General features: G+C 34.0%; 5 protein-coding genes across 7 annotated transcripts; 4 read left to right on the forward strand and 1 right to left on the reverse strand.

Annotated features, from left to right (window-relative positions):
- The first annotated feature begins 1,012 nt into the window (after positions 1–1,012).
- LOC109803288 (TCP-1/cpn60 chaperonin family protein) lies at positions 1,013–3,024 on the forward strand. The gene has a single exon (XM_020364798.3). It carries the CDS (start codon positions 1,164–1,166, stop codon positions 2,763–2,765), a length of 1,602 nt encoding a protein of 533 aa, XP_020220387.1. The 5' UTR covers positions 1,013–1,163; the 3' UTR covers positions 2,766–3,024.
- A 1,851-nt stretch (positions 3,025–4,875) lies between these two features.
- On the reverse strand, positions 4,876–7,996 carry LOC109803287 (uncharacterized). 2 transcript variants are annotated; one of them, XM_020364797.3, is made up of 2 exons: positions 5,268–7,996; positions 4,876–5,148 (listed from the first exon to the last, which is right to left on the reverse strand). In XM_020364797.3, exon 1 carries the CDS (start codon positions 7,907–7,909, stop codon positions 5,603–5,605), a length of 2,307 nt encoding a protein of 768 aa, XP_020220386.1. In that variant the 5' UTR covers positions 7,910–7,996; the 3' UTR covers positions 4,876–5,148; positions 5,268–5,602. The 2 variants fall into 2 exon arrangements, with proteins under 2 accessions (XP_020220386.1, XP_082925092.1); XM_083068966.1 differs by having other exon boundaries at positions 5,238–7,996.
- Positions 7,997–9,185: 1,189 nt separating this feature from the next.
- On the forward strand, positions 9,186–15,873 carry LOC109804521 (2-oxoglutarate and iron-dependent oxygenase domain-containing protein CP2). The gene is made up of 10 exons (XM_029272372.2): positions 9,186–9,576; positions 9,947–10,280; positions 11,028–11,075; positions 12,503–12,679; positions 12,805–12,955; positions 13,111–13,197; positions 13,569–13,693; positions 14,206–14,324; positions 14,886–14,997; positions 15,419–15,873. Exons 1-10 carry the CDS (start codon positions 9,530–9,532, stop codon positions 15,650–15,652), a joined length of 1,434 nt encoding a protein of 477 aa, XP_029128205.1. The 5' UTR covers positions 9,186–9,529; the 3' UTR covers positions 15,653–15,873.
- Positions 15,874–16,465: 592 nt separating this feature from the next.
- On the forward strand, positions 16,466–17,918 carry LOC109804286 (uncharacterized). Its single transcript, XM_020366091.3, has 3 exons — positions 16,466–16,940; positions 17,032–17,217; positions 17,331–17,918. Exons 1-3 carry the CDS (start codon positions 16,503–16,505, stop codon positions 17,616–17,618), a joined length of 912 nt encoding a protein of 303 aa, XP_020221680.1. The 5' UTR covers positions 16,466–16,502; the 3' UTR covers positions 17,619–17,918.
- Positions 17,919–18,745: 827 nt separating this feature from the next.
- Positions 18,746–27,682, forward strand: LOC109803430 (nuclear poly(A) polymerase 1). 2 transcript variants are annotated; one of them, XM_020365004.3, is made up of 12 exons: positions 18,746–19,362; positions 19,445–19,522; positions 19,747–19,854; positions 20,128–20,190; positions 20,281–20,442; positions 20,648–20,761; positions 20,872–20,934; positions 21,069–21,398; positions 25,113–25,277; positions 25,407–26,363; positions 26,963–27,012; positions 27,423–27,682. In XM_020365004.3, exons 1-12 carry the CDS (start codon positions 19,240–19,242, stop codon positions 27,466–27,468), a joined length of 2,259 nt encoding a protein of 752 aa, XP_020220593.2. In that variant the 5' UTR covers positions 18,746–19,239; the 3' UTR covers positions 27,469–27,682. The 2 variants fall into 2 exon arrangements, with proteins under 2 accessions (XP_020220593.2, XP_020220594.2); XM_020365005.3 differs by lacking the exon at positions 19,747–19,854.
- Positions 27,683–27,903: the final 221 nt, after the last annotated feature.

The following is a 27,903-nucleotide window of genomic DNA, read 5'->3' on the forward strand; positions in this document are numbered from 1 at the left end:
TAAAATAAAAAGTGTAATACTTTTTTTACAGTAAAAAAATTTAATACTTTTATTAGTTTATACTTTGTACTAGGATAAAACTATACATAGTCTCTGTAAATAAGTCAATTTGAAAAAAATAAAAACAACAACTTCATGTTGCTTCATAACTATGATCAACTTATAGTGTGAGAAGAAAAAAAAAACTCTTCAAGTTATTAAATCGTGTGTAATTTTATAAAATCTACCTGACATTGGCATAGAAGTAGTGTGTGTTTATGGTAATTTTTTCATTTATCAATATGTGTTTTTATGTTTATTTATTTTGGGTGGAATTAACTTCTTTTGCCATCTACAGCACCAAAAAAAAAAAACTTCTTTTGCCATCTTGATAATTGAGTTATCATCCAAACGTTTTTCTTTTAACAAATATGCACTAAAGGCATATGGTAAATTAAAAAAAAAAAATCAAGTCGATGATTTTTTTTAATAATCAATAAAAAAGAGTTGTTTGTAATTTTACATTATTATTTTCTTATGAATATCTATATTTATATATAAAGAAGATACGAGACTATAATCACTTTTTCATATTTTTTAAGTGATTTTATTTTTAAATTTTTAAATAAAAATAATATTAAAAATTAATTATTTTTATCAAACTATTTTAATCTCACTAATATTTATAATTATGATGTAGCAGTCAATTTTAGATAATATACATAAATTTTTTTTGTTTTTATTAAAAAAAATAACATGATCAGATGATTTTTATATATTTAATTTTAAATTATAAAAATTTGAACAAAAATAGTAAAAAAAAAGTTATTTATGTTATTTAAAATACACTAAAGTAATAAAAAGTTCCTGAACTTAAATTTCTTCTTATTTAATTTCATTTACACATTTTTTTATTTTATTTTAGTTTATAATAAACATACCATTAATAATTTAAAAAACTTCTTTATCCTTAAAATACTCATTTAAAATTTAAAATACATCATATTATACACAAAACCCCTAGACTTAGCTAGAAAAAGCAAAACGCAAAACCCCACTCTATCAAGTAAGTTACTCTGAACGAATCACTCTCTCTCTTTGTTTCTTCCTCTTCCGCTCGCACTCTCGTATTTCAAATCTAGGGTTTCCACTGCGTCTAGGGTTCTCTCGCTCCGCAACCACCAATGGCGGCAATCGCGGCTCCCCAGCACCGATCCTCGAAGACGGAGTCCTACGTGGACAACAAGCGCAAGGAGGACATCCGCCACGCAAACATCGTGGCCGCGCGCTCCGTCGCCAACGCCGTGCGCACCAGCCTTGGCCCCAAGGGCATGGACAAGATGATCTCCACCTCCTCCGACGAGGTCATCATCACCAACGACGGCGCCACCATCCTCAACAAGATGCAGGTCCTCCAGCCCGCCGCCAAGATGCTCGTCGAGCTCTCCAAGTCGCAGGACTCCGCCGCCGGCGACGGCACCACTACCGTCGTCGTCATCGCCGGCGCGCTGCTCGAGCAGTGCCTCCTCCTCCTCTCCCACGGCATCCACCCCACCGTCGTCTCCGATTCCCTCCACAAGGCCGCCGTCAAGGCTGTGGACGTCCTCACCGCCATGGCCGTCCCGGTGGAGCTCTCCGACCGCGAATCCCTCGTCAAGTCCGCCTCCACCTCCCTCAACAGCAAGGTCGTCAGCCAATACTCCACGCTTCTCGCGCCTCTCGCCGTCGACGCCGTGCTCTCCGTCGTTGACGCCGCCAAGCCGGACATGGTCGACCTCCGCGACGTCAAGATCGTTAAGAAGCTCGGCGGCACCGTCGACGACACCGAGCTCGTCAAGGGCCTCGTCTTCGACAAGAAGGTCAGCCATGCCGCCGGCGGCCCCACCCGCATGGAGAACGCCAAGATCGCCGTCATCCAGTTCCAGATTTCTCCGCCCAAAACCGACATTGAACAAAGCATTGTGGTGAGTGATTACTCTCAGATGGATAGGATTCTCAAAGAAGAGCGTAGTTATATTCTCAGCATGATTAAGAAGATCAAGGCCACTGGTTGCAATGTGTTGTTGATTCAAAAGAGCATTCTTAGGGATGCTGTCACTGATTTGTCCCTGCATTACCTTGCAAAAGCTAAGATTTTAGTGATTAAGGATGTGGAGAGGGATGAGATTGAGTTCATTACCAAGACCCTGAATTGTTTGCCCATTGCCAACATTGAGCATTTTCGTGCTGAGAAGTTGGGTTATGCTGATCTTGTGGAAGAGCTTTCGCTTGGGGATGGTAAGGTTGTGAAGATTACTGGGATCAAGGACATGGGGAAGACCACAACTGTGCTTGTTCGTGGCTCGAATCAGCTTGTGCTCGATGAGGCGGAGCGGAGTCTGCATGATGCTTTGTGTGTTGTTAGGTGTTTGGTTGCCAAGAGGTTTCTCATTGCCGGTGGTGGGGCCCCGGAGATTGAGCTTTCCAGGCAGCTGGGTGCCTGGGCTAAGGTGTTGCATGGGATGGAGGGTTACTGTGTGAGGGCATTTGCTGAGGCACTTGAAGTTATTCCTTATACTTTGGCGGAGAATGCTGGTTTGAACCCCATTGCCATTGTTACTGAGCTGAGGAATCGTCATGCGCAGGGTGAGATAAATGCTGGAATCAATGTGAGGAAGGGTCAGATTACGAACATCTTGGAGGAGAATGTGGTGCAGCCACTGCTGGTGAGCACGAGTGCGATCACCTTGGCAACTGAGTGTGTGCGGATGATTTTGAAGATTGATGATATTGTAACTGTGAGGTAGAGTTGATTGAACAGTAGTGAGACATTTGGAGAGATACAATCATCTATTATCTTTTTTCTTTCGTGCTTTTGTTTTACGTTGGTAGTTTATGTTCATTCTGGCGACATTGGTTATAAGTTATTTTGACTTGGCTGCTACTGTTGTTTACAATTTTGAATGTCCTTGTGGATTGTGATGCTTGCTCAAATCATCAGAAGGCTTCTTTATGTGTGTTGGGAGTTTATCAATAGTGGATAATTTTTCTGAGCACCACTGCTAATCATTGTTCTTGCATTTTCCTTACCTTAGCCATACTTGTGTTGTGTCTCTCTGTATGTGACTTAGAGTGGAAAGCGTGCTTATTAAAATACATAATTTTAAAATCTTGTAATTGTGTGGATTAAGTATACTCTTAAGGCTGTTATAGGAAGCGACGAATAACTAGTCATTGTTCGCGGAATGGCGCAATGTCATTAAGTTCAATAGTTACATTTAAACTTCTAATTCTCTTATGATGTGAATGTGATGGAATCTGGACGTGTTTGCTTTGGAATGGAATAGTACAAATCTATTTAGAGCTTACTATTAAAAAAATGATTATTTTCTCTCTAGTGGCTTCCAATATTCGTAAACTTTACATTTGCGGTTGATCTTGCAGCAAATATTTTATTTAATATATAAATCTAAATTTAGGTATGCATGTCAGTGTATAATGTAAAGCATATGGCCGATTGGTACCAAGTACCGCCTACCGAAGTTGGTCTTGTAAGTTGTAACTACTGAAAATTGGCTTCTCTTCTCGTGAATGCACAAGACCTCAAACTTGAAAGTCTTCGGCCAGCTTTGCCTCTAACGACGATGTTTAGATAGAATGATAGGGAAATCACCTGACTTTACACGAAATGCAGTTAATAACTATTATATATCAGTGGTTGTGCTGATACTTCTTACTGGAACGTTACGTTATAGGACGGTGTCTACGGTGAACCATTTATGTATGTAATCCAACCGTTAGATCTATCTAGTATTTAGATAACAACATACACCACTTGTATTAGATTTTTTCCCTCCCTCTCCCTCTATGACTCCTCCCCTCATCGCGTCCTTCATCCTCCTCTTTGTGAAATTAGTAGCTGTTTAGAAAAATAGATAAATGGATAAAGTGTTTGTTGTCTTTCAAACAGTATTTCACCTACAAAGAAATAAAACGAAGCTCGAATATTTAACATTTACATTTTAATATGAAGAGAATCAGGGAATAAGAGATTGCACGGGGTTGGGTCAATGAAATTACAGTGTATTGTAATCTACCATAGTGAGATGATAAACTAAATAATATATATATATATATATATATATATATATATAGAGAGAGAGAGAGAGAGAGAGAGAGAAGCCTGTGATGTATAGAAGAAGTGGGTGATGGTGGCAACGAGGCTGGGGAGGCCCGTGGCGGCAACGGTAAGGGAAGGGATATTGCTGTAAATACAAAATAGATCTAATGGTTTAAATAATGGAGCACGTTAGAACATCGTCACATTATTATAGTTGTATCTGTTACTGTTAGCTGATGGATATGCCTCTGTTTATTTAGGATTACTGTCTCTAGAATTCTACATCCAGCGTTTATCCACCACATGATTAACCATGCGTGAAAATATAACTTTCATTTTCTACATTCGATGTCTATCCACCAGATATGATTAACTATGCATGGTAGTATAATCACGGTATGTGTAATTTCTGTAATAATCAATAAACTTATTATGTGGAAAATTTTGATAGATAGGATGATAGGGTAAAAAAAAGTACAATATAAGTGCATAGACTATTTTTTCTTATAAAGTTAATTCTTAACTACTACCAAGATAAAATTAACAATATTCACATATACGATTAATGACATTTTCAGTGTACACTAGGTGTAGAATTATTAGAAGTGCGTTGCTCTTTAACTAGGTGTAGAAATATTTTATGTACGTTGCCCTTTTTGCATTTAGGAACTCCATCAACTTTATTCTCTTCCTCAGCGTTGAGCAAGGCCTTATCAATGATGCCTTCCACGTGTTAGTAAACTTTTGTTTCCCCTTTGGTCTTGCCCCATGGGACTAAGCATGAGATCAGAGCAAAATGAGAATCGCATCAATAACATGTGATAAATTTTGAAATATTAGATAAGACAATGAATTGGTAAAAGCATGGTTTACAACTTTTGATCGGATGTGGATTACTTGTATTTGAAGAGAGACAATTTTAATCTCTACCCTTAATTTTCTGTTTCAAACCTTACAGAATTAATAAAAAGAAGAAAAATAAATTGCAGCCTTAGGATCCATGACTGCAGAGCCACCCTTTTGAATACACCATATTTGGATAGATATGCAATGCAGGATGCTCCAACTTCCTGGAATGGTCATAGAAAAATGAATGAATGAATTGAATTGACTTTATAATTTCATGCTGTAGGGACTAGACGCGTAGTATAAATCATACTGTGCGTATAGGCAGATAACTTAATCTTACAGCTACTTTTCAAAATTCAAGATTGGAGGAGAATGTTTTCCAATGAAAGTTGATGCCTTGATGGTGGATAGTGTGATAAACATCCTTTGACCTCAGCCTGATGAGTGTGCGTGTGTGTATACACGCACCCAAGGTCATCTTCCATACAAAAACCCTCATATCTTTAATAAGTCGATGAATTAAATTACTAGTGTCAAGTCAAAGGTTCAAAACTTGGGAACAAATTTAAGCTTGGCATGAAACCTATCAGCCACGTCGTTTTTTATAAATGATTTCAAAGGGAATATCATACTGTAGAGCTTTAACAGATAAAACCCTTGCATTGCTCAAGCACATTATAAACAAATTGAAGTTTGAGATGATGCTGGATGAGAGACCGGATACCCTTGAACAAAACATCTCAGTTTTTCTATTTCACCAACCGTAGTAAGCCATTCAGTAAGAATCTCCATGGTTATATAATCAGGATGGCATGCGTCTTCAATCATTCTGTCCATAAGTTCAAATGCTTGTTGCAACATTTTCTTATCCCAAACTCCTTTAAGAATAGCATTATACGTGGTTGTATTAGGAGGAACCCCCTTTATTTTCATGTCATTCATCAAAGAAACAGCCCTTTCTACATCGTTATTCTTGCAAAGAGCATCTATTAAGATGTTGTAAATCACAGTGTTGGGAGGAACCTTAGATCTAGAACACATTTCCTCAAAAATCTCCATGGCCTCATCAACATTCTCCTTTAAACAATATGCATGTACAATTGCTCCATATGTGACAACAGAGGGCTCATGACCCTCTTTAATCATCCTTTTCATCACCTTGCTGGCAGTTGCAAAATCTCCAATTTTACCAAGGTAGGAAACCAAAGTGTTATAGGTGACAATATCAAGCTTAACCCCAATTTCTTCCATTTCTTTAAGAATTTCATAAATTCTTTCCGGCTTATTCTTCTTACAGAATCCACTGATAAGGACATTATAGCAGTTTATATCAAGACCAAACCCAGCCTGTTTCAACTTAGACACAACAGCACTGGCATCATCCATCCTTCCAGCTATGCTTAAACCAGATATCAAACTATAGTAAACTACCGCATTTGGAGTGCATCCAGAACTCAACATCTCGTCAAAGTATTGCATGGCTTTATCAATATTGTTGACACCACAGAAGGCAGATATCAGCGCAGTATAAGTAACAGCATTTCCCTTCAACCCCTTCCCTTTCATCTCATTGAAAAACTCAACTGCACTGTGGACCTTCCCATGTTTGCACAAACCTTCAACCAATATATTGAGGGTGACCACACTTGGATGCACTTCTTCCTCGATCATCTGATTAAACAGCTCACGAGCCTTACCAATGTTACCAGCTTTGCAGAACCCATCAATCAAGCAATTATATGTAACAAAATTTGGCCTACATTTACTCTTTGTTTTCATCTCTTCTAAGAAACTCAAACCATGCTCCTCCCTCCCAACTTTACATAGCCCATCAATCAAAGAATTAAACAAGATCACATCAGGCTCAACACCAACCCGATTACCTTCTCCTTTGCCTCTCAACCTCTCAAACACCTCCAATGCCTCATCAATCCTCCTAGCCTTGCACAAATGATTAACAAGAATCCCAAATGTCACAGCATTGGGCTTTATCCTCATCTCTTCCATCTCCGCCATCAGTTTATTCATCCTCTGAATGTCCCTCTCCCTTCCCAACCCAGCTAAAAGAGCATTGCAAGACACAGCTTCAACCGCAACTGCACCACCCAATCTCATCACACCATGCAAAAGCTCCCACGCGACATCATTCTTCCGGTTCCCACATAGCCTGGTTATTATTTGGGTAAGCTTAAATGCATCAGGGAAAACTCCATGCTCACACAGCTTGGTAACCAACCCCAAAATTTCCTGATCCGCAAAGCTTCTTCCGCGTCCCACACGCTTCGCCAACTCCTCGAAAACAACTTCACCCGTGAAACCATCAGGAGGAAAACCAGAACACCTTTCTAGCATTTCGTCGAGCACGTAGAGCGCATCATCAGTGCGACCCAATTTGAACAACCCCCTCAGCAACCCGTTGCAAAATCGAAAACTTTTGGAAGAAGGGTCGAGCTCCTTGAACAGAAGAAGCGCGTCGTCCAGCCTTTGGGCCCTCTCTAAGCACTGCAAAAGAAGGTAAGCGGAATTGGCAGTGAGAGAGATGGCACAAGCGTTGGACTTTAGGTAACTGTGAAGCATGAGAAGCTCGTTCTGCGAATTGGGGTGTCGAGAAGCGAGTTCAAGAGCGCCCTCGAATGCGTAAGAGAGGGCTTGGGGGTGGTGGATCTCTGTTTTGTCTCTGAGGAAATTGAGAAAATCGAGGGCTTTGGGAATGGAGTTTAAGCGGAGAGTGATTTGGAGGAGATGGTGTGAGGCGTCGACGAGAAAGGGACGAAGCTGATCGTAGTCCCACCGAGGCGTTGGCTGTTGGAGAAGTTCCACGACGTGGGTCACCGTCGATTCGGCGTCGTTTTGTGAAGAAGAAGAAGAAGAAGAAGAAGAAGGTGAGGCTGAATCGCTGTGGCAGCGCCGCAGAGAGGAAATCGTGGATGGTAGCAGCCGGTGGTGGCGGCGGAGCCGGAGGAATTTTGATTGCCACAACATTGTTTAGAGATACCGGCGCCGGCGGATTAAAACGATATTTTCAAAATATTTGTTCAAAGTCAATCATACATCTGTTATTGATTCATTCATTCTATAATTGATTAAAACAAAAAGTTATTTTATTTTCACAAATAAAAAAAGTCTTGCTTGAATGGATTAATTCCATGTTTAATCAAATGAAAAAAAAATCGACTTTAACACTAGTGTGTCTTCGTGTAATCAATTTGTTAATTATGTAATAACAGTATCAATGTTATTATAACCATGATTAATTTAGTTAAGGTATTAGGTTTGTAAATCATTGATTATTTTTAATTTTCGATTGGAATAATAGATATGAGTCGAGTTTGATAATGTTAGACTTTTTTTTTTGTCTAAAAAAATGTTTTTTTTAATCTTCTAAGTGATTTTTTTTGTCTTTTAAAACTTGAATTTAATTAATCTCCTTTTTATTATGAGTTTGATGAATTTTAGATTTATAAAACATATTTCTGTTTATAAGTCTTTTAAATTATTTTGATCAAGTTTATAAGAACCTCACAAATATTAAGGCTGTGTTCTAAACACACAAAAAAATTAAATATCTCATAAAAACAAAACATATTTTTCAAAAATTTATTGGTCAATTATTTTTTAATGTAAAATCTTTTTGCAACTCATTCTTAATATATTTAGGTTAGATTGACTTAACTAACTCATTTTGTCACCTATGATTTGTGTATATACATATATTTAAATAAACAAAATAAGTTTTATATCAAATAAATATAATTTTATAGTTAGGTACTACTAAGACGAATAATTTATGAAGAATATGAGCAACGCCTATCAATATATGTATGTAGTAAAAGTTAATGTTATATTACTTAAAGAAATATACATTATACACTATATAATAAGAACAGTGGGAACCACATCAAATTAAGAAAAATATTTACATTCTCTGTGTATTTGCATAATACATTTAATTTTTACAAAAGACATAAATTTTATAACAAATAAACACAGTTTGTGAAACAAACCTAACTTAAGAAAAATCTTCATTTTCATATCTTTTAAATAGGTTATATAACTTATAATTAAAGTGAAATTTTAAAGAAGGGTAATTTAAATAGTGTAGAGTAATTAATTACTTCACTTGTAACAACAAATATAAGGTTGAATAACTCAAATTTTGTAATATTTCTTAATAGAAGAAACTAATATATGAAGATAATTCACCCCGTTAAATCAAATCACGTTTTAAGATATCTACAAAACTATTATTTACATATTCACATATTTTTTAATTGTTTAATTTATATTTGAATTTTTCTATCTATAACAAAATCAATTGAACAATACTTCCTTGAATTTAAAATTGAAATCCAAATTCCCTTTCAAACTTCATGTCTATGTATCTACATAATACTATTAAATTTTACAAAAAAAAATATAAAATTTATTCCAAATAAACTTAATTTGCAAAGCGGGTCGAGTTAAGAAGAATCTCTGTAGAATCTTCGCTACATCAACATATTTAGTCAAACTAGGGTTATATAAATTGAACTTTTAAGTGAGACACAAAGAAGACCGGCCGAACGGTCGAATGTATCAACTCTCTGGAGAAGGAAAAAACATATGAAAATAACTCGATTCGGTGCTATGCGACTAAGATCTTCACAAAGGTAATACCTATATCTTCGCATCTATTTTATTATTAGTATTAGTATTATTAAGCTTATGTTTTGAATTTTTTTAGCTATAACAAAATCATTAAGCATCAACCTTTTAAAATAAAATTGAAAACCCTAATTTTACCCTCAAATTTTGAATTTTCCAAATGGAACCTTCACAAAAGTAATACCTATATCTTTGCATCAATTTTATTATTAGTATTAGTATTATTAAGTTTATATTTTAAATTTTTTTCATCTATATCAAAATCATTAAGCATCAACCCTTTTGAAATGAAATTGAAAACCCTAATTTTACCCTCAAACATTGAATTTTTCAATTGGAAACTTCATGTTATAAAGAAAATGGTAACTTTTCTAGATACATGGCTCAAGACAAGTCAATTCACGATGGCTCCAGTGATCGAGGGAAGGCAGTGCTGCCAATGATCAAGAGCATCAATCCCGATAATAGTAATGTCACCACAACAAAAGTCCCAAATGCTCACAAATCGAAAGGAAGGCTAATGCAAAATTCACACAAGAATCACAAGTCAGAAACATATGATGACTTGAAATCAGATTTCTCTCGTGAAATTTTCAGTTCCTTGGAAAGTTATCTCCCAACTGACATGCTCACCATCTCTCGTGCTGAAAAGGTTAAGTACATGAGCAACATTTTGCTCGATTATTTGCCACCAGGAATGCGAAATAGAGTATGTTTTTTATTACATTTTTTTTAATTTTGAACTTTGTTGTGCAAGTGCTTGCTTTCTTTGATTGAAAAATGGAACGGAATGATATAAAATTTTCTATGTTTATATTTTATTAGTCCTCAACCTTTCTTATCTTGTGTTTCAAGCCACATTGATCACATTGTGAAGTGACAAGAATATTTTGTTTCATTAACAGAACTCAAAAATTATATTTATGAAGTGCATATTAATTTTGAGTGTTAACAATCAAAATGATCTATAACAAAATATTTGAGTTTTTGTTCATTAAGATGGACATAAGTTTTTATCTTGAGGTGTATATATCTTGAATTTTTATCACCTTCAAACATTAACATTAATTTCTATGCTGTTTGAATTGATTGTAGTTGGTATGATTAATTAGTTTAAATTTTGATACTGTTAAATTTCTAATGTATAGTTTAGATATTTTTGGATGGTGTAAAACAAATTATAAAAATTGGTAAGGGAAAAACAAACACATTAAGAATGAAAAGTTTTATTGATATTGTTATTACATTTAATTTATTGGAAATTTTGGTTCATTGTTATGAAATGAAAAAATTTCTTCACAAAAAATTTTATTTGTGTCAAATATATTGTAAAATAATAAAACTCACTTCATCATCATTTTATTTTTATTTTAAGTTACTATTCATTTCCTTTTTTATCATTCTTTTTATTGTTTTAGTACATAATTTTATGATGGTTTAAATGTTATTCTGAAAGGATCAAAAGCAAAGAGAATACAGACGCATGATACTTTCAAATTATAAGGTATGCAATCTCCAAATGTTAATTAATGATATGATTTTATTAGATTGAAATTATATATATATATATATATATATATATATATATATATATATATATATATATATAAAAGTTTGGGTATAGGACAAGATAAGTACTAAATTATTTGTACATTAGTTGTTGGTCTATTTTTTTTTTTGTCTAATTTTGTTGATATGAAATTATTGTAAAACTTTAAAACTTTAAGGAAATAATGTCACATTATTAAATTATCAATAAAATAAATTTTAATGAATTGGGCTAATAATTAATAATGAGTCATACTTCGAAATTTATACAAACCTTATTTCGATCAAATTCTAAATACATATTAAATATATTATAAATTGAAATATGTTTTGGTGCTTGCATAATTTTTTTAATTTTAAATCACATTTTTTGTGTTGTAAAATAAGTAATTTTAAATTTTAAATTTTATAAAATATTTTCTTTGATTTTTATTTTCCTAAGCTTTCATTTTAAGTATGTAGAATTTTCTTTTAGAGTTTGTCACATGTTATTAACATGTGATATTACAAACATTAAAGAATGTCAATTGAGATTACCATGTAATTTTTAATTAAAAATAAATATTTAATCTATATCATATTATAATATGAACTAAAAATAATAAGGACTAAAATAAAACTTACTCATTTTATAATGATAAAAACTTATTTAAGCTCATAATATATAAAATTCTAAACCAAATTAAAACCGTCTCAATTATTAATTTTCACTTGTTGTGATATGGTGTTATGTTTTGTTACCTCACTCACATTTGCCTTGTTAAGTAGGTGAGAGGGAGAAGACAAAAAAAATTAAAATACAAAAAATAAAATTTTATTTTTGACCTTCTTTCCGATTTTTTATATTAAACAAATACATTTTCTTATTTTTTATTATTATTATCATGTAATAGGGTTTACCTCCATTTTTAAAAGTAATTTTTTATAAGAAGTAAAAAAAAATGAAATTGGTGAATTAAAATATTATCTCTTTCATAATTGTATGGGTTAGTATCCATCACCTTCTTATTTAAAGTCAAACTAAAATAACATAGTAAGAACCTTTTGTTTGATAATAATAGTGTTATTATTTATAAAAAAAAATTCAAATTTGAAATATAAAATAATAATTTGGAAAAATTATTTCTCTACAATTTTTTTTTTCATATCTTGCTAAATATTAATGTGAATTTAGATTGTGCAATTTTCATGTGCACTTAGTTCCTATTCAAATTTTTTTTTGACATTTCAATATCTACAAGTTTGTTTTTAAACAAATGAATATTTCATTAAAAATAATAATTACATAAAACATAACTTCTATTTTGGGACAATCTTTGTCACATCTCCTTCTTCTTCACATTCTTTTTAGTTAGACTAACATGAAATCTCACAATTTTGCAGCCTCGACATCAAGAGATATATGTTGTTGATCCTACAACTTTCTTTGTCCCAACATTTCTTAAAGCAATTTATGATAATACAGAAGAAAGCATTAGAAGTATAGTGTCTGAGCCTGCTCCAGGCATTTTTACATTTGAGATGTTTCAACCACACTTTTGTGAGTTATTGATATCTGAGGTATTTTATCATTTAAATTATCGGAGAATAAGCAACATGAATAAATAACTTTTTCTTAAGTTAAATTTTGCAGGAGGATGTTTATACATATATTTTGTCTGTGTTGATTTTTTTGGTTTCTCTAGGTTGAAAATTTTGAGAAATGGGTTAATCAAACAAATTTTCAAGTTATTCGTCCCAATACAATGAATAAGTATGGTGCTGTACTCGATGACTTTGGCCTTCAAACCATGCTTAACAAGCTTATGGAAAGTTTTATTTGTCCTTTGTCTAAAGGTGAATGATGTGAACACTATTACTTTATCTAATGGTGATTTGTCCAATTATTACGTTTATGTATTTATTAACAAAAAAGATTAGTCAGTAGTGATCTTCTTCTAAAATTTTCATTTCTAAAGTGTATTTCAGTCAACTAATTATTTGTTATACAGTTTTCTATTCAGAAATTGGTGGATCAACTCTGGATTCTCATCATGGGTTTGTTGTTGAATATGGTAAAAATAAAGACACTGACTTAGGTAAAAGTTATACTTATCCCACGTTTTCTTATGATAGTTTCCAACATTCTCGTTAGATCATCAATATGTTTATCATATATGAGAAGGCTAATTATCTTTAGGGAAAATGAGATTTTGTTATAGGCTATGTGTATATTATTGGACATTCATATACTATAAAAAAAAATTAGTATCTTTATATGTGAATATTGCAATGCCTATATAATTACTGCTAAACAGTTTTTTGGTTGCTAATACTCTTGACATCTTTTTTATATGTGTTGTAATTTGAATCCATAATTTAGTAAAAGCCATAAAATCTTTTTTGGAATTTAAATGCTTCGGTGATACAATATTCCTAAACCATTTTACATACTTCCCTTTATTTGTAGGTTTCCATGTTGATGACTCAGAGGTAACCTTGAATGTTTGCTTGGGTAAACAATTTTCTGGAGGAGAATTATTTTTTCGCGGCATGCGGTGTGAAAAACATTTACGCACAGAAACTCATCCAAAGGTAATTGATGGAGATGTAGAAACATAAAGTAGATTGATATTAGAAAGATTTTGTGTTGCTTAGTTTTTTGATAATAAGCACACATTATTCTACTCTCAAACTATACCATATGATATTTGAACATTGACGAGAATAATGACAAAAAATTTTTAACAAACCAACTCAACTCTTATCATTATAATATGGTAAACAATAGTTAACTTGATGACCGTTTAATTTTATATATATATAGCTGGCTTATAGTGTTTATATTGATTTTTCTTGATTTCTTAGCAGTCATTTAATTGGCCTTTAGAAAATTTAAGCATGTGATACAAAGAGATAATTATGTTAAATTGTTAATTAATATATTTAGTGCTTTTGAAAATTTTCGTATGGTTTCATAGAAGCCATTATTAAAATGGATGGGATGGAAGTAGTTAAAAAAAATAATGTTGTGTTTTTTCATACATACTTACTTAAACAGTATTCATTATTTTTACATTTTTATGGAGTCTATTATTTTAAAGCAGGAAACCTTTGACTATTTCCATGTCCCTGGACGAGCTGTGCTTCATCATGGACGTCACCGCCATGGTGCTAGAGCTACAACATCAGGTCATCGTGTCAATCTACTTTTATGGTGTAGAAGGTACTTTCATTTTTGTTTGCATTAATTCATCACTACTTTTATTTGTTTAATATACCTTTTCATTATATTCTATCTCTGCATATATATATAGGTCCTATGAATCCAAGATATAAGAGGACAAAGAAGGTGCTAGTTTAGTGTAATTAAAATTTTAGAGGATAGTTAACATTTTCTCATTTAAAACAAGCTTCAAAGAAAGATAATAAGTATGATTTGGTTCAATTCTCACTACATGTGTTTTAGGTGAAGAATTACTATTTAAAGGGATAAACATAAAATAATAAGGTTAAATTGTATATTTTTCTCCCTAACCCAAATTCTCCTTTACCTTTTCTACCTTATGCTTCATTTGTTAAGTAATTTTCCTTAATTATATATTAGGGGGAATAAGAGCAATTGTCTCGTATTGAGATTATATACATAACTGTAATATTAACAATAAATGTTATTTTTTCTTATATTTTCCTCACTTGTTTAATTAATTTGAATTTATATTTCTTACTGTAAATTTTATTGATTCTCATCAAACTAATGGTAAATGTTGCTTTATTTTCTGTGCAGTTCTGGTTTTAGAGAGATGATGAAGTATAAAAAAGATTTTTCTACTTGTTGTGCAAAATGTTATCAAGAGAAAAGTAAAAAGATGCTCCAATCAATAGAAGAGGTCAAATCGGTAAATAACACGCATTTTTCATTTTCATGCTTTTCATTTTAAGAACTTGGAATTGGTGTTGTTTATATAGAAGCATATGTTATTTACTTGGTTTCCATCTTCAAACTTGTGATAATATTGACCAATTGTTGCTACTTAGATGTGTTTGGCTTGAAAGTAGGAATAATGAGAATTCATTTTGACAATTTGCAAACATTTCCAAGCCATTATAAAGGGTTTTGTTTATTTGGTTCTTTGAGTTATATATAATTTGTTTAACCCACAAAATAAGTAATTCCAAAGATTATATACCGACCATTTATCTTGTATTTCCCTTTGATTGACGTGTTGTTGAATTTAAGTTCTTTCTTATTATACATATGATTAGAAATGCATGACTGATGTTTTAATTCATAATTTAACTATAATTTATGGTTTGTAGGCATTGTCCAAGAAGGAAGGCAAACAAATTACTTTATCTATTGGTGATAAGCCTAAAGACAAAAGAACTACATCATCATCTGTTGGTGATAAGCGGAAAGGCAAACAAATTGCAGCATCTGTTGGTGATAAGTGTAAAGTCAAGAAAACTGCATCTATTAGTGATAAGTGGAAAGGCAAACAAATTTCATTATCTGATGATGGTGATAAGTGGAAGTGGGGGCTCAAAAAATAAGATAGCAATAACCATTCAGTCCAAACAATGAGTCTTTTATTATTGTTTATCTATGTGCATGCATAAAGGTATTATTGGAGTGAGATAAATTTACTGGTTAGCTTGGATTTTTTTCACCCAAAAATTGTTACTGCTTATTACATGTTATATTATGAATCTCTAATCTTTCATTCATATTGTATTTAGGTGCATGTATGCAACGTGAATGTCATCATTTAATTTTGTTTTTCACAAAGCCTCAACGTCATGGTTATATATTTATATATTTTAATTAATTTCTTGCCAAATCTTGAGGTTTCTTTTTTCCTTTCGGATATGATATTTTTTAAAATAATTTTCAAAATGTTACGAAAATTTTATTATTTCAAAATGTTTTGAAAATTTTATTGTTTCAAGATTATTAATTTAGAAGTGTAAATGTTTGTTTTGTCTTTTCTCCCTTCCGTTAAGTGGTAGTATGTGTTCGATATTATATTTTGTGAACTAATATTATGAATTTAATATTATTTTGTTTCTATGTTCTATATTTTTTTTAACACATCATGATAATATTTGTAGATGGAGTTTATGTTAAGAGAATCTAGTATGATAATATTCTTATGATTGTAAAACTATATTTAAATTATTTATATATATATATTTATTTTATTGGTGTGGCAACTTGTAAGTAATATTTTTTGACAAAACTTGTGGTTTTAAAATATAAAATTTCCGTAGTAGATTCGTATTGTGTTGGGTGACAACTGTAAAGCACACATAAAAGTCCAAACCACCACAACTAAAACTAATGAAAGCACAAATGTTTTGTTTTAATTAATGAAACTATAAGAGTACGTAAAGAAGAAGGATCATGGTATTGGTTGAAATGCATGCGAAGACAGACTCGGAGGACGCGTCGTCGAGCACTCGGTCCCCTCGGCGAGCGGTGTACTACGTGCAAAGCCCCTCCCACGATGGGGAGAAAACGACGACGTCCTTGCACTCCACCCCCGTCCTCAGCCCCATGGGTTCCCCTCCCCACTCCCACTCCTCCTCCAGCCGCTTCTCCGCTTCTCGCAAAATCAACATCAACAACAACCGCTCCCATAACCATAACAAACCTTGGAAGGACATCGACGTCATCGAAGAAGAGGCTCTTCTCCAAATCCAAACCCAACACCGCCACCGCTCCCTCACTCGCCGATACTATTTCCTCGCCTTCCTTCTCGCCTTCTTCCTTCTCTTCTCCTTCTTCTCTCTCATCCTCTGGGCCGCTAGCAGACCCATGAAGCCCACTGTCCTCATCAAGGTTCGCTTCCTCTTCCTCTTCCTCTTCCTCCCTGTCTTTCTTCTCTCTCTAAAATTCTCTATTTTTCTTTCTGGGTCCATCGATCTCGCAGACCATCAAATTCGACCATCTCAGAGTCCAAGCTGGTTCTGATTCCACCGGAGTAGCCACCGACATGATCACCATGAACTCCACCGTCAAATTCACGTATCGCAACACGGGCACATTCTTCGGGGTCCATGTCACATCGACACCTTTCGATCTCTCCTATTCAGAAATCGTAATTGCCACAGGAAATGTGAGTCACACATATATAATATAATGTCATAAATTATGGTATATATATATAGTACGTACATTAATTTGATTATGGGGTGATTTGATTTTTGTGGTTAATTGACTTGATTGTAGTTGAACAAGTTTTATCAGTCAAGGAAGAGTTCGAGATTGGTGAGTGTGGCAGTGATGGGGAACAAGATCCCTTTGTATGGAAGTGGAGCTAGTTTGAGTAGCACAACGGGGATGCCAACGGTGCCCGTGCCTTTGAAATTGAGCTTTGTGATTCGATCTAGGGCTTACGTGCTTGGGAGATTGGTGAAGCCCAAGTACTACAAGAGGGTTGAATGTTCCATCAATTTGGATCCCAAGAAGATCAATGTTCCAGTTTCTCTCAAGAAATCTTGCACGTATGATTCATAATTGATTGCAGCACATGGGATATTTAAATAAAAGTTTATGATTCGTTGCTTTTGTCTTTTGGCTGAAGAAACTAGTGTGGATACAGCTCAGAGGCCAGAGGGCAGAGGGCAGGATTGGAAGGACGCCTTCTTAATTTTGGCTGCACCGAATACCCAACATAATTTAAGACACGTTCGGTTTCTTTTTCTTTTTCTTTTTCTTTTTTTTTGAATAATTTTGTCCCATAATGTAAAAGAAGAAATAATGTTACGTATGTAGTTTGATTTTTCAGGTAATTATACCCGACGACAATTTTGACCATTTCTTTTTGCCCATTAGTTTGTGATCTCTTGTTGGCTAAGTTCCATAACCTCGATTTATTAAAGGACAATTTGCTTGTCTATGTTAGTCGACAATCAAACCATTTGGCTGACTCCTTTGCCAAATTTGGCCTGTCTTTTAGTACATATTATTGCTTCTTTGATTTTATACTGTCTTTTGCGGAGGGTGCTCATTTAAGTTATTTTTAATCGGCTATTATTTAGTGTTAATTTGTTTTACTCTGATCAAACATTTCACACTACATTTAATGTAATTCCTCTCTCATATAGTTTTAATTCCGACAATGATAATGAGAGTTGTAACAACATCAATAAATAGTAATAATTGTCATTACAATCATTATTTCTCTTATTATTATCAGTAACAACAACAATAAATACAATAATTATAACAATAATAATAATAATAAGATTTTAAACATTTTTGTTTATTATTTTTAATTTTATCCTAAAAAATATTATAAGTTGTCCTAACAGTTTCAAATATTTAATTTCTACAGATATATGAGATATGATTACAAATAAGAGCATTATTTTGTTCTTTGTTTATAATTTTAAGTGTGGTATGTTTTATTTAATGCATAATTGATATTTGTAGAAATCACATTTTCAAGAATATATCTGGAGAAATATTTTAAAAATTGATTCTTTTTAATATTATTAAAAATATTTAAGATTTAAAATAATTAAGATAAAAAAAGGAAAGTTATAAGTAAATTAAAAATCTAGAAATATTATTTTAAAACTCCAAATAAATATGATTCTTATTTCTTAAATTCATATTTGCAGTAATAAGGTTTTAATCCGTGAGTGTATATATCTCTTTATTCCTCACCGCTCACCTCTCTTTCTTATCTGTGTTGCAACTCCAGTCGCTTTGGCTTGTTCGATTAGAAGATTTGGGGGCTTGTATCCACCCAATGCGCATTTAATCGCTTCTCATAATCTATTCATCACTTTCTTCTGATTCGGTTCTTATTTCAATTTGTGAACCCCATACTATAGTACCTTTGTACTCCCTTTTTGTATTGTTTTCTCGGAAGGAATATATTTTATATAGCTCAAAGTTTAAAGCTTTAAGTTGTTCACCCCCATTACTGTATAGTGTATAATCAACTATTATCTTCACCTTGTTATAGTTTCTGTTTTTGCTTATGTTATTCTTCTCCTTTTGTTTTATTTTGTCTGGAAAAAAACCGTACAATATTATGAATGACTTTTAACTGTCATAGCTCCCCTATCATTGAAAGAAAAGATGTAATTATTACAATAATAATTAAAAAAATTGTATCAAAGTATTGATGGGGAGCCCGGGATTGAGCAACCGCAATAATGGGCAGCAGCAATGGTTGGGCATAACAGAACCCATCACATTGGGTGGACCCACAGATTATGATGTGATCAAGACACGTGAACTTGAGAAGGTTCTGGTTACTGTGGATTCTATTGTTGTTGTTGAGATTTTACAATTGTTACTGTGCTGAATATGGATTTCTGGATGTTCAGTATTTGCAAGATGCTGGCTTATATGAGAATCAGCAGGAGGCAGTTCGTAGGGAGGAAGTGCTTGGCAGGCTAGACCAGGTTGAATTCCTTTTGTTGATTGCACTTTGTTGAACGGGAATCTAAGAAAATAAAATAAACACACAAAGACAAAATGATTATCTATATATAATGAGGTTCGACAATGTATCTACTTCCTACAAAATTACCCCATTATAAAATATGAGCCATGTACAACACACTTGTTTACTATCCTTGATCCCATACAAAGGAAACTGAGGACGTGCTATTGTAATATGAATTAGATTGTGAAGATTTGGGTCAAAACCATTAGCCGTGCAAAGGGACTTAACCAGCAACTGGTGCAAGAAGCAAATGCCAAGATTTTTACTTCTGGCTCCTATCGACTAGGGGTATGAATTTGCATGCATACTCATACATGTGTGCTTTTTTATTTTTGCATTGCACTTTAAGCTTGGACTGGGGAGGGAGAGAGATAGGATTGTATTGTCATATGGAAAGCTGCTCATGCAGATGATTTATGTTGTATTTATATGTTATTTTATCTCACTCAATGTTCAAAATTGCACCAGAAACTGTAAATATTAGTTATAGTTCCAATATATTTATTACAATTGTATTTTTTTTTGTTTCATTATTTTACCATTTTCATTCTAATTTTGTAGGTACATGGCCCTGGAGCAGATATAGACACTCTTTGTGTGGGGCCAAGACATGCATCCAGAGATGTATTATAATTTGTACCATTTTTTTGTTCAAATATAGTTTTCTCAGGTCTTATCTTCCATCAGCTAAACTGTTGTTTGAATTGGCCTTAGGAGGATTTCTTTGGTGAGCTACATAAGATGCTATCCGAGATGCCAGAAGTAACAGAGTTGCACCCTGTGCCTGATGCTCATGTACCAGTAATGAAGTTCATATTCAACGGTGTTTCTATAGATCTCCTTTATGCAAAATTATCTTTGTGGGTTATTCCTGAAGTAAGTGATTTCTGCAAGATTAATAGGTAGAAGTTGTTTCATTTGGGCACATTTGAAAACAAACCTTGATATAATGATATTGGAAATACTCCTCTATTCCCTACATGTGTTTTGTCTTCATTTTGCTTGAATATAGTTTAGAGCGTACATTGTATTTTACCTTTCATTTGCTTCTTAGTAATATTGGCTGGTGTTTGTGGGACAGGACTTGGATATATCCCAGGAGTCAATATTACAAAATGCAGATGAGCAAACTGTCCGTAGTCTTAATGGTTGTAGAGTGACTGATCAAGTCCTGCGTTTGGTTCCAAATATTCAGGCAGTGCATATAAATATTATAGATAGATAGAGATTTTTTTTAAAATTTTTTTATGTTCAGCTTTATGTGACTTCCCCCTATCATTGATTGTTTCTGTTTCTGGGGTGCAGAATTTTCGTACAACATTGAGGTGCATGAGGTTTTGGGCAAAGCGTCGTGGAATTTATTCAAATGTATGTCAAAGCTCTTACTCTAGAATCTAGATGACTTGTTTGGTGTTCTTTTTCAGTTTTGGCTTCAACTTCTTCACTGTTACTTCTAATGTTCTGACTAATGTAATTGCTTATTCCTGATATGTTATCGGCAGGTTACAGGTTTTCTTGGTGGTATAAACTGGGCGTTGCTTGTTGCTCGAATATGCCAGCTATTTCCCAATGCACTGCCTAATATGTTAGTGTCTCGATTCTTCAGGGTATATACTCAGTGGCATTGGCCAAATCCAGTAATGCTTTGTGCTATAGAAGAGGGATCATTTGGACTTCAAGTTTGGGATCCCAGAAGATATCCCAAGGATAGATTCCACCTAATGCCGATAATAACTCCTGCTTATCCTTGCATGAATTCTAGCTACAATGTGTCATCAAGTACATTGCGTATTATGACGGAGGAGTTTCAGAGGGGAAATGAAATATGTGAGGTATTATTGTCACCCTTTTTTTCCCCTTCTTTTTGGGGTTTGGTATGATGGGATATGGATGGTCATTGGTCAAGTCCCAAAAAGAGAACTAAACATATACAGAAGCAAGCAAGGCAAATTAATGGTCACAACATTAGAAGTAATTAGTAGAGATAAATCCCGTGGGGCTGAATCTCAAATTTTTCAGTCCATAGCCATGATTGAGTCTCCATATACCAAGCCAATCTGCTTTTAGCAGTGTGTGTTTCCAAATCATCCTATATCTTTCTGCACACAGTTATGTATCTGTGATAAGTCTGGTAATATGTTTGCTCTGTTTCCTCAAAGATCGGTCAATACTTAAAAGGTTAGTATAACTTCTTCTAAGTCACATTCTAGAATTAATTTCCTGAATCTGCTACTCCAAGCTTTTTGGTGACCATTGATTGACCCCTATAATTCTGCCATATAAAAGGTACAGTGACCTTTGTGGAGAAAAACCTTCGATCCAGTCTCCCTCAACGCCCCCCCCCCCCCCTCCCCCAAAAGGACCCCAGGTTTACCTTTAGAGGATCCACCAGTATTGACTTTGATCTGTCCATGATAAAGAGGACTCCATCTAACATTGACCAAAACTTTTTGGTCTCATGTTGTAACCAGAATGAGCCTCTTTGATGGTCCTGTCTGCTACATGGTGTCTCTAAAATATCATAATGTTTGTATAACAATTCTTGACACCTCCATTTTCATATTTGCTATCTAGAACTCATACAATTATATTCCCATCTAAAGGTTAAGTTATTCCCATCAATCTACTTTTTATGCAACCAGAGATGGAGAGCTAATTTTAAAAGAGGCTGCCAAATTAATCCATATTTTTTAGGTGGCAGTCACATAAGACATGTTCAGAGATCTCTTGACTGACTTGTACCGTGAGAACCATCTGACAGTGTTAGGGAAATGAGCAGTCTACTGTGTGATGTTTGGAAAATGAATGGTTTGATTCTTTGAGGTCCATACCATTCCATTTCCATATATTATTCTAGTGATTATTGTTTTCTTTTTCTTCATGCGAATCTGCCAAGTAGTAGTACGCACTTAAAATGGGTAATTCTCCATTTGTGTTTTAGCCCAGGTGCCTGGCCAAACCAGTCTTCAGTTCTTCACCCTCAGAATCACGAGGAGAGAGGAACAGCATGAATCATGTCACATGGGCATTGCATATATGGTGAAGGGGCTCTTGAAGCCATAGCTAAATAGTGTGTCTTCCCCCTGCTCAACTTGCATCTTACCCTCTCAATGACATGCCTAAAGATAATTTTGTAGTTCTAACTTGTGTGTGACAAGTTTTCTCTAAGGTATCCCTCGGAAACCACCTGTGTCTTGGGAAAATTCTTGGATAAAAACAAACATTCCTTAAATTCTTTTAGAGAGGATTGTTTTTGTTGAGCACTGCCACACATATACACATGTCTCCACATTGGTGAGATATTGTCCGCTTTGGGCCCAAACCCTCACGATTTTACTTTTGGACATCATCCAAAAGGTCTTTCAATCAATGGAGATAATTGTGTGTATATAAACCCATGAGGGAGGTCACGATGGAGCGGCGGCGCAAACACTCTGAGCGTGAGTGAGCTCTGTGGGGTCACAGAGGATGAACATGAGTTTATATACACACAGTTGTCTCCATTGTATGAGAGACCTTTTGGGTGATGTCCAAAAGCAAAACCGTGAGGGCTTAGTTCCAAAGCGAACAATATCAAACCAATGTGGAGACATGTGTATATGTGTGGTAACCCCCCGATGCTCAACAGTTTTATCTTTAGAAAGTGTTTGGTACACAAAAAGTTTTTACTTTCCTAGGAATCTTTTTTTTTTGTAAAGACTTTCCTAGGAATCTGAATGTTAGTTTCTTGCGTTTGCTTTTTTATTTTAAAATAACATTCCTAGGAAACAATGTTTTCCAAGAATGTTTTTGATATAAGTTTTCCACAAAAATATTTTCACCAGGAGGTGGAAAACTATCCTTCCTGTGGTAAAAATAATTTTTTAATTCTGTAAAAATATCATGTTACTTTTATTTGTTTATTTAATGGAGTAAAATTCATTGATTCTCAAGTAACATTTAAAAATATTCCCAGGAACATTTATGACCAATAAAAAGATTTTTAAATCATGATTGTTAGGATTTATGATTCTTTGGAATCACGATTCTCAAGCAAGAAAAAATTTATCGTGTACTAAACGCTCCCTTGTAGAATTCATTGCAGAGAGCATTTGGTCAGAATTGGGTGATGAATCCAGAAGCACCAGTTTTTGGGGATGATTACAAGCAGTGTTTTTGTGGACCTTCTTGTTAGGATTGTGATTTTCCTAAGGACTGCAAATCAGCATTGTAATGTAGTTACCCACCACTTCTCAGTTTTCTTTAAAGAAAATGGCAGGGTGCCCATCCTTTCCAAGGGCTTTAATTGGGCCTGTCAAAAGATTTTCTTCAATATCTCTATGACTGCAATAAATTTATCAAGGATATATTTATGATAAACTGGAAACAGAATAAGAAGTGAATCGTTTTCAAGAGAACCATAAATCAAGCCTGTACCAATGTGGTCAGAGTCTTGAAACAGGGAAGTCTCTGTACAGAATGAATCTCTGTATAACTTGATAATTCGAGAAGTCCAGCGTCTCTCCCAATTCTCTCATTCTTTACAATTTTGGTAGCTATCTCTAATTTCCCACTCCTATCTATTCACCATCCCACATTTGATTACAATAACCTCTTATAGTTAACGCTAACTAATAATCAGTTACAACTATAGGGGTTTTGTTCCCCTACTGAACCACTATTTCTCCTAATATAAACCTTCTTTATTGTGGGTCTAGGCTTATGAATTTACATCCCCTGATTCCGCATGAAGGAAAAGTACACTGCATTATAATTCTGTCTCCATGATTTCTACCTTAAACAAGTTTTGACAGAATTCCATGGCCAAGCTTTCAAATGTGTTCCTTGACTCATTTAACCTCCATGACCTCTCTTGACATTAGGATTGTGTTTTTCCTTCTCCCAATTATGGTTTTGGTATTGTAGTGTCTTTTGTTTTTCTCTCCATCACTATTTCACTGTCCTCTAGTATTCTGGAGCTAATATATTATTACCTACGCTTGACTTTCAGTCAGATATTTGTAGCCTTTGTTCAGTGTATGAAGTCTAAATATTGAAACAAGTTTTAGTTGGAGGTTACATTTTTTTGTTTCATGCCACTAACTGCAGTACATTGCTCAAGATGATTTGGAATGGATGTTCAAGTTAAAGTTACCATGTTCAAATATGGATATGAACCAGTTATTAAATTCAGTCCCCACTCTTGACAACATGATAAATTTAGAGTCGATGCTTCAGTGATCTGCATTTCTTTTGTTGTTCCTCAGATTTAGTGTAATTTCAATTTTAGAAACTTTGGTCTAGAAGCAAATTATTGTCTGTTGGATGACAGCCAGTTTGGGTAGTTCTAGGTATGAGTTGGCTTTATGTTTTTATCAATGTATACCTTTAATTGAATCAAAGTTTTCATAATGAGACTGAATGCCATTATCGGGGGAACAACAATTTCTTGTAGGGTTGTTTATTTTCTTATGTTCTATAAGTCTGATTACTCTTTTTGTTAACAATGATTTTTATACTTATTGTGATATTTGTGTTGCTTTATTTTATGTCTCTGATATTTGTAGGCTATGGAAGCTAACAAAGCTGATTGGGACAATCTTTTTGAGCCTTGTTCCTTTTTTGAAGCTTATAAGAATTATTTACAGATAGACATATCAGCAGAGAATGCTGAAGACCTTAGAAAATGGAAAGGCTGGGTTGTGTCTCGCCTGCGCCAGTTGACATTGAAAGTAAGAAATTGTTTGTGTTTGTTGTTTGACTTATTTTCTTTCTCACACATCTTTGTTTGACTTGTTTTGTTTCTTCCTTCTCTTCTTTCTTTATATGTAACCTAATTTAATTATCCTCTAAACATCTAGATTGAGAGGCACACTTATGGCATGCTTCAGTGTCATCCACATCCTGGTGACTTTTCAGACAAATCCAGATCTTTCCACTGCTCCTACTTCATGGGACTGCAACGTAAGCAAGGAGTTCCTGTCAGTGATGGTAAACAGTTCGATATAAGACCAACTGTTGAAGAATTTAAGCATTCTGTTAATATGTACACTCTATGGAAACCTGGAATGGATATCCATGTTTCCCATGTGAAACGTCGTAGTATACCTAACTTTGTATTTCCTGGTGGTGTTCGACCTTCCAGCCTATCTAAAGTAACTTGGGAGAGTAAGCAAAGTTCAGAATCAAGTGTTTCTGGCCATGGTCAAGCAGAAAAGTCTCAAGAAGGTAAAGTGGTTGTATTAGGAGCAAATGATGATAGGAAGAGAAAACAAGCAGAAGATAGTGTAGATAGCTTGAGAAATTCGAAGTCCCTTACATCTTTGCCTCCCTCCAGCAGGGACGTTCATGAAGATGGAAATCCTATTAGCACTGCTAGTTCTTGCTCTGTGAGATGTAATGACTCAGAAATCAATAGTATGAGTGAACTACAGAGTGAAAAACCTGATTTGAAATCTTCAGGGGAGTGTCCTGGGGATATAGAGACCAATGAATCAGTGAGAACCAACTTACAAGTTAATGCAACACTTACTGCCATGGATACATCTAGTTCTAAAGAAGCTGAAAAACTAGCCATTGAGAAGATTATGTGTAGTCCATATGATGCACAACAAGCCTTTTCAGAAGAACCTGATGAGCTTGAAGATGAAATTCTTGATTACAGAAATCAAGTGAAAGATTTAGGCGGGAACATGAAAAACAGCAACTTGGACTCCTCAATCTCAGAGAGTGCAGTGGCTGCAGAACCAATTATTCCCAAGCGGGAGACCACTTCTGCTACTCGTTTATACTCAAATTGGGGCTCGGAAGAGCTTGAGGTTAACCTTTTAATATACCATAAAAAATCATAAGTATTTAACATCTGCAATCCTTCTGCATTCTGCAACAAACATAGATCATAGATTCCGGCTTTTCCTTATTGCTGTGATTGTCTGCTATAGTTGCTCAAAACTTGGTCATTCTGTGTATGGCTGCTTCTAGCTATTGCTGTTTTTTTTTTAATTGTATTAGATAAAATTTGGATGATATAACTTTCTTGAATAATGTTTGGTTCAAAAATGGTTAGAAATTGTCATTATGTTTGTTGTTAAGTAATTATCTGATATCCATACAGATTTATATTATATGCTGCACAAAGTTGGCTTGGCATGTTTAATTATGATTTTTACACAAGGATTATGAATTTGCATTTCTTTCCGTCACTTCTTAATCTCCGAGCTAACTAATAAGTTGGATTATGTTTTTTCTGCTTGTTTTATGGAGAATCTGTACATTCCTAGTTTATATTCCTGTTACACAGTGGCATTGTGTGAAAATTACTTGATTTTTGTGCCGGTGAATAGAATTAAGAAATTGAAGTTGTTCTGACTAATGCTTTTCTCCCTCACCCCCCCTTTTCTTTATAATTTTGACAAAGCTGGCGGAGCCGACAGCACCACCTGTGCCACAGCGGAAGCCCCTTATCAGGTAAACTATAGAAACAGTATAATTAATGGTTGAACATTGTGTATTTGTCATGGTTTGTTTGATTTATAAGTTCTTGTAATGGACCTGAGTTGTTTTGGATTTAGGGTCTCTTTAGATAAATTTCTTCATAAGCACTTCTAAGAAAGAAAAAAAAAAGTCGTTATAAGTTAAAATTAGTTTAAGTATAAATTAATAATTTGTAAATGTTTTTTCCTATTAGTTTTTTCAAAATTTTATTTTTAACTGGTGTATAAGTTAATTTTAGTTTATGGAGAAACTTATTTTAATCTTTATTCCTATTTTTCTCTTTGGAAGTGCTTATGAAAAAACTTATCGAAACATGTCCTTAAATCTTCTGGTTAAGCTGTGTCAAATTTAGTTGGTTTACCACTCATTTTCCTTATTTACAGGTTGAACTTCACCTCCTTAGGGAAAGCTACTGACAAAAGTTCTTAGACACATCAAGGCATTAGCTGCAGATAAGCTGGGATTGATCTTTTCTAGTTTCTTCCTTCTCTCGTTTTGTATAATATTGTGTTGATACCATAAATAAAACCCGAGCTAGCAAAGCCATAAATTTCTACTTATTTGTTGTATGTATGAGAAACTGTTGAATGTTTATATCTGACAAAATCAAATTTTGACAAGAAGAATATTTTCTGTTGCATGACATCTTTTGCATCTCTTTTGCCTTCAAGTTAGGTATTCCTTTCATGTTTTGATTATTTTAACATAATGTATCTTTGTGCAGGAATTTAGGATAAATTTTTAATTTGATCCTTCAGATTTATCATATATTTTGTTTGAAGATGTGTCATTAAGTTATTTCCATGAAAAACCAAGTGTTTATAAAAATCTGTCATTAAATTAATCTCTTAATGATATTGAATA

Source organism: Cajanus cajan, chromosome 2 (assembly GCF_000230855.2).
Source record: "Cajanus cajan strain Asha chromosome 2, NIPB_CcT2T_4, whole genome shotgun sequence".
NCBI lineage: Eukaryota > Viridiplantae > Streptophyta > Magnoliopsida > Fabales > Fabaceae > Cajanus > Cajanus cajan.

What these genes read in the sequence shown, in the direction of transcription:
- LOC109803287 (XM_020364797.3), bottom strand. Translation starts at nt 7,909, where the DNA reads ATGTTGTGGCAATCAAAATTCCTCCGGCTCCGCCGCCACCACCGGCTG.
- LOC109803288 (XM_020364798.3), top strand. Translation starts at nt 1,164, where the DNA reads ATGGCGGCAATCGCGGCTCCCCAGCACCGATCCTCGAAGACGGAGTCC.
- LOC109804286 (XM_020366091.3), top strand. Translation starts at nt 16,503, where the DNA reads ATGGTATTGGTTGAAATGCATGCGAAGACAGACTCGGAGGACGCGTCG. An exon ending in AGCCCACTGTCCTCATCAAG is followed by an intron (nt 16,941 to 17,031) that starts GTTCGCTTCCTC and finishes TCGATCTCGCAG; the next exon opens with ACCATCAAATTCGACCATCT. An exon ending in TCGTAATTGCCACAGGAAAT is followed by an intron (nt 17,218 to 17,330) that starts GTGAGTCACACA and finishes ACTTGATTGTAG; the next exon opens with TTGAACAAGTTTTATCAGTC.
- LOC109804521 (XM_029272372.2), top strand. Translation starts at nt 9,530, where the DNA reads ATGAAAATAACTCGATTCGGTGCTATGCGACTAAGATCTTCACAAAG. An exon ending in CACCAGGAATGCGAAATAGA is followed by an intron (nt 10,281 to 11,027) that starts GTATGTTTTTTA and finishes TTATTCTGAAAG; the next exon opens with GATCAAAAGCAAAGAGAATA. An exon ending in GTGAGTTATTGATATCTGAG is followed by an intron (nt 12,680 to 12,804) that starts GTATTTTATCAT and finishes TGGTTTCTCTAG; the next exon opens with GTTGAAAATTTTGAGAAATG.
- LOC109803430 (XM_020365004.3), top strand. Translation starts at nt 19,240, where the DNA reads ATGGGGAGCCCGGGATTGAGCAACCGCAATAATGGGCAGCAGCAATGG. An exon ending in GGGGAAATGAAATATGTGAG is followed by an intron (nt 21,399 to 25,112) that starts GTATTATTGTCA and finishes TGATATTTGTAG; the next exon opens with GCTATGGAAGCTAACAAAGC. An exon ending in GGGGCTCGGAAGAGCTTGAG is followed by an intron (nt 26,364 to 26,962) that starts GTTAACCTTTTA and finishes ATTTTGACAAAG; the next exon opens with CTGGCGGAGCCGACAGCACC.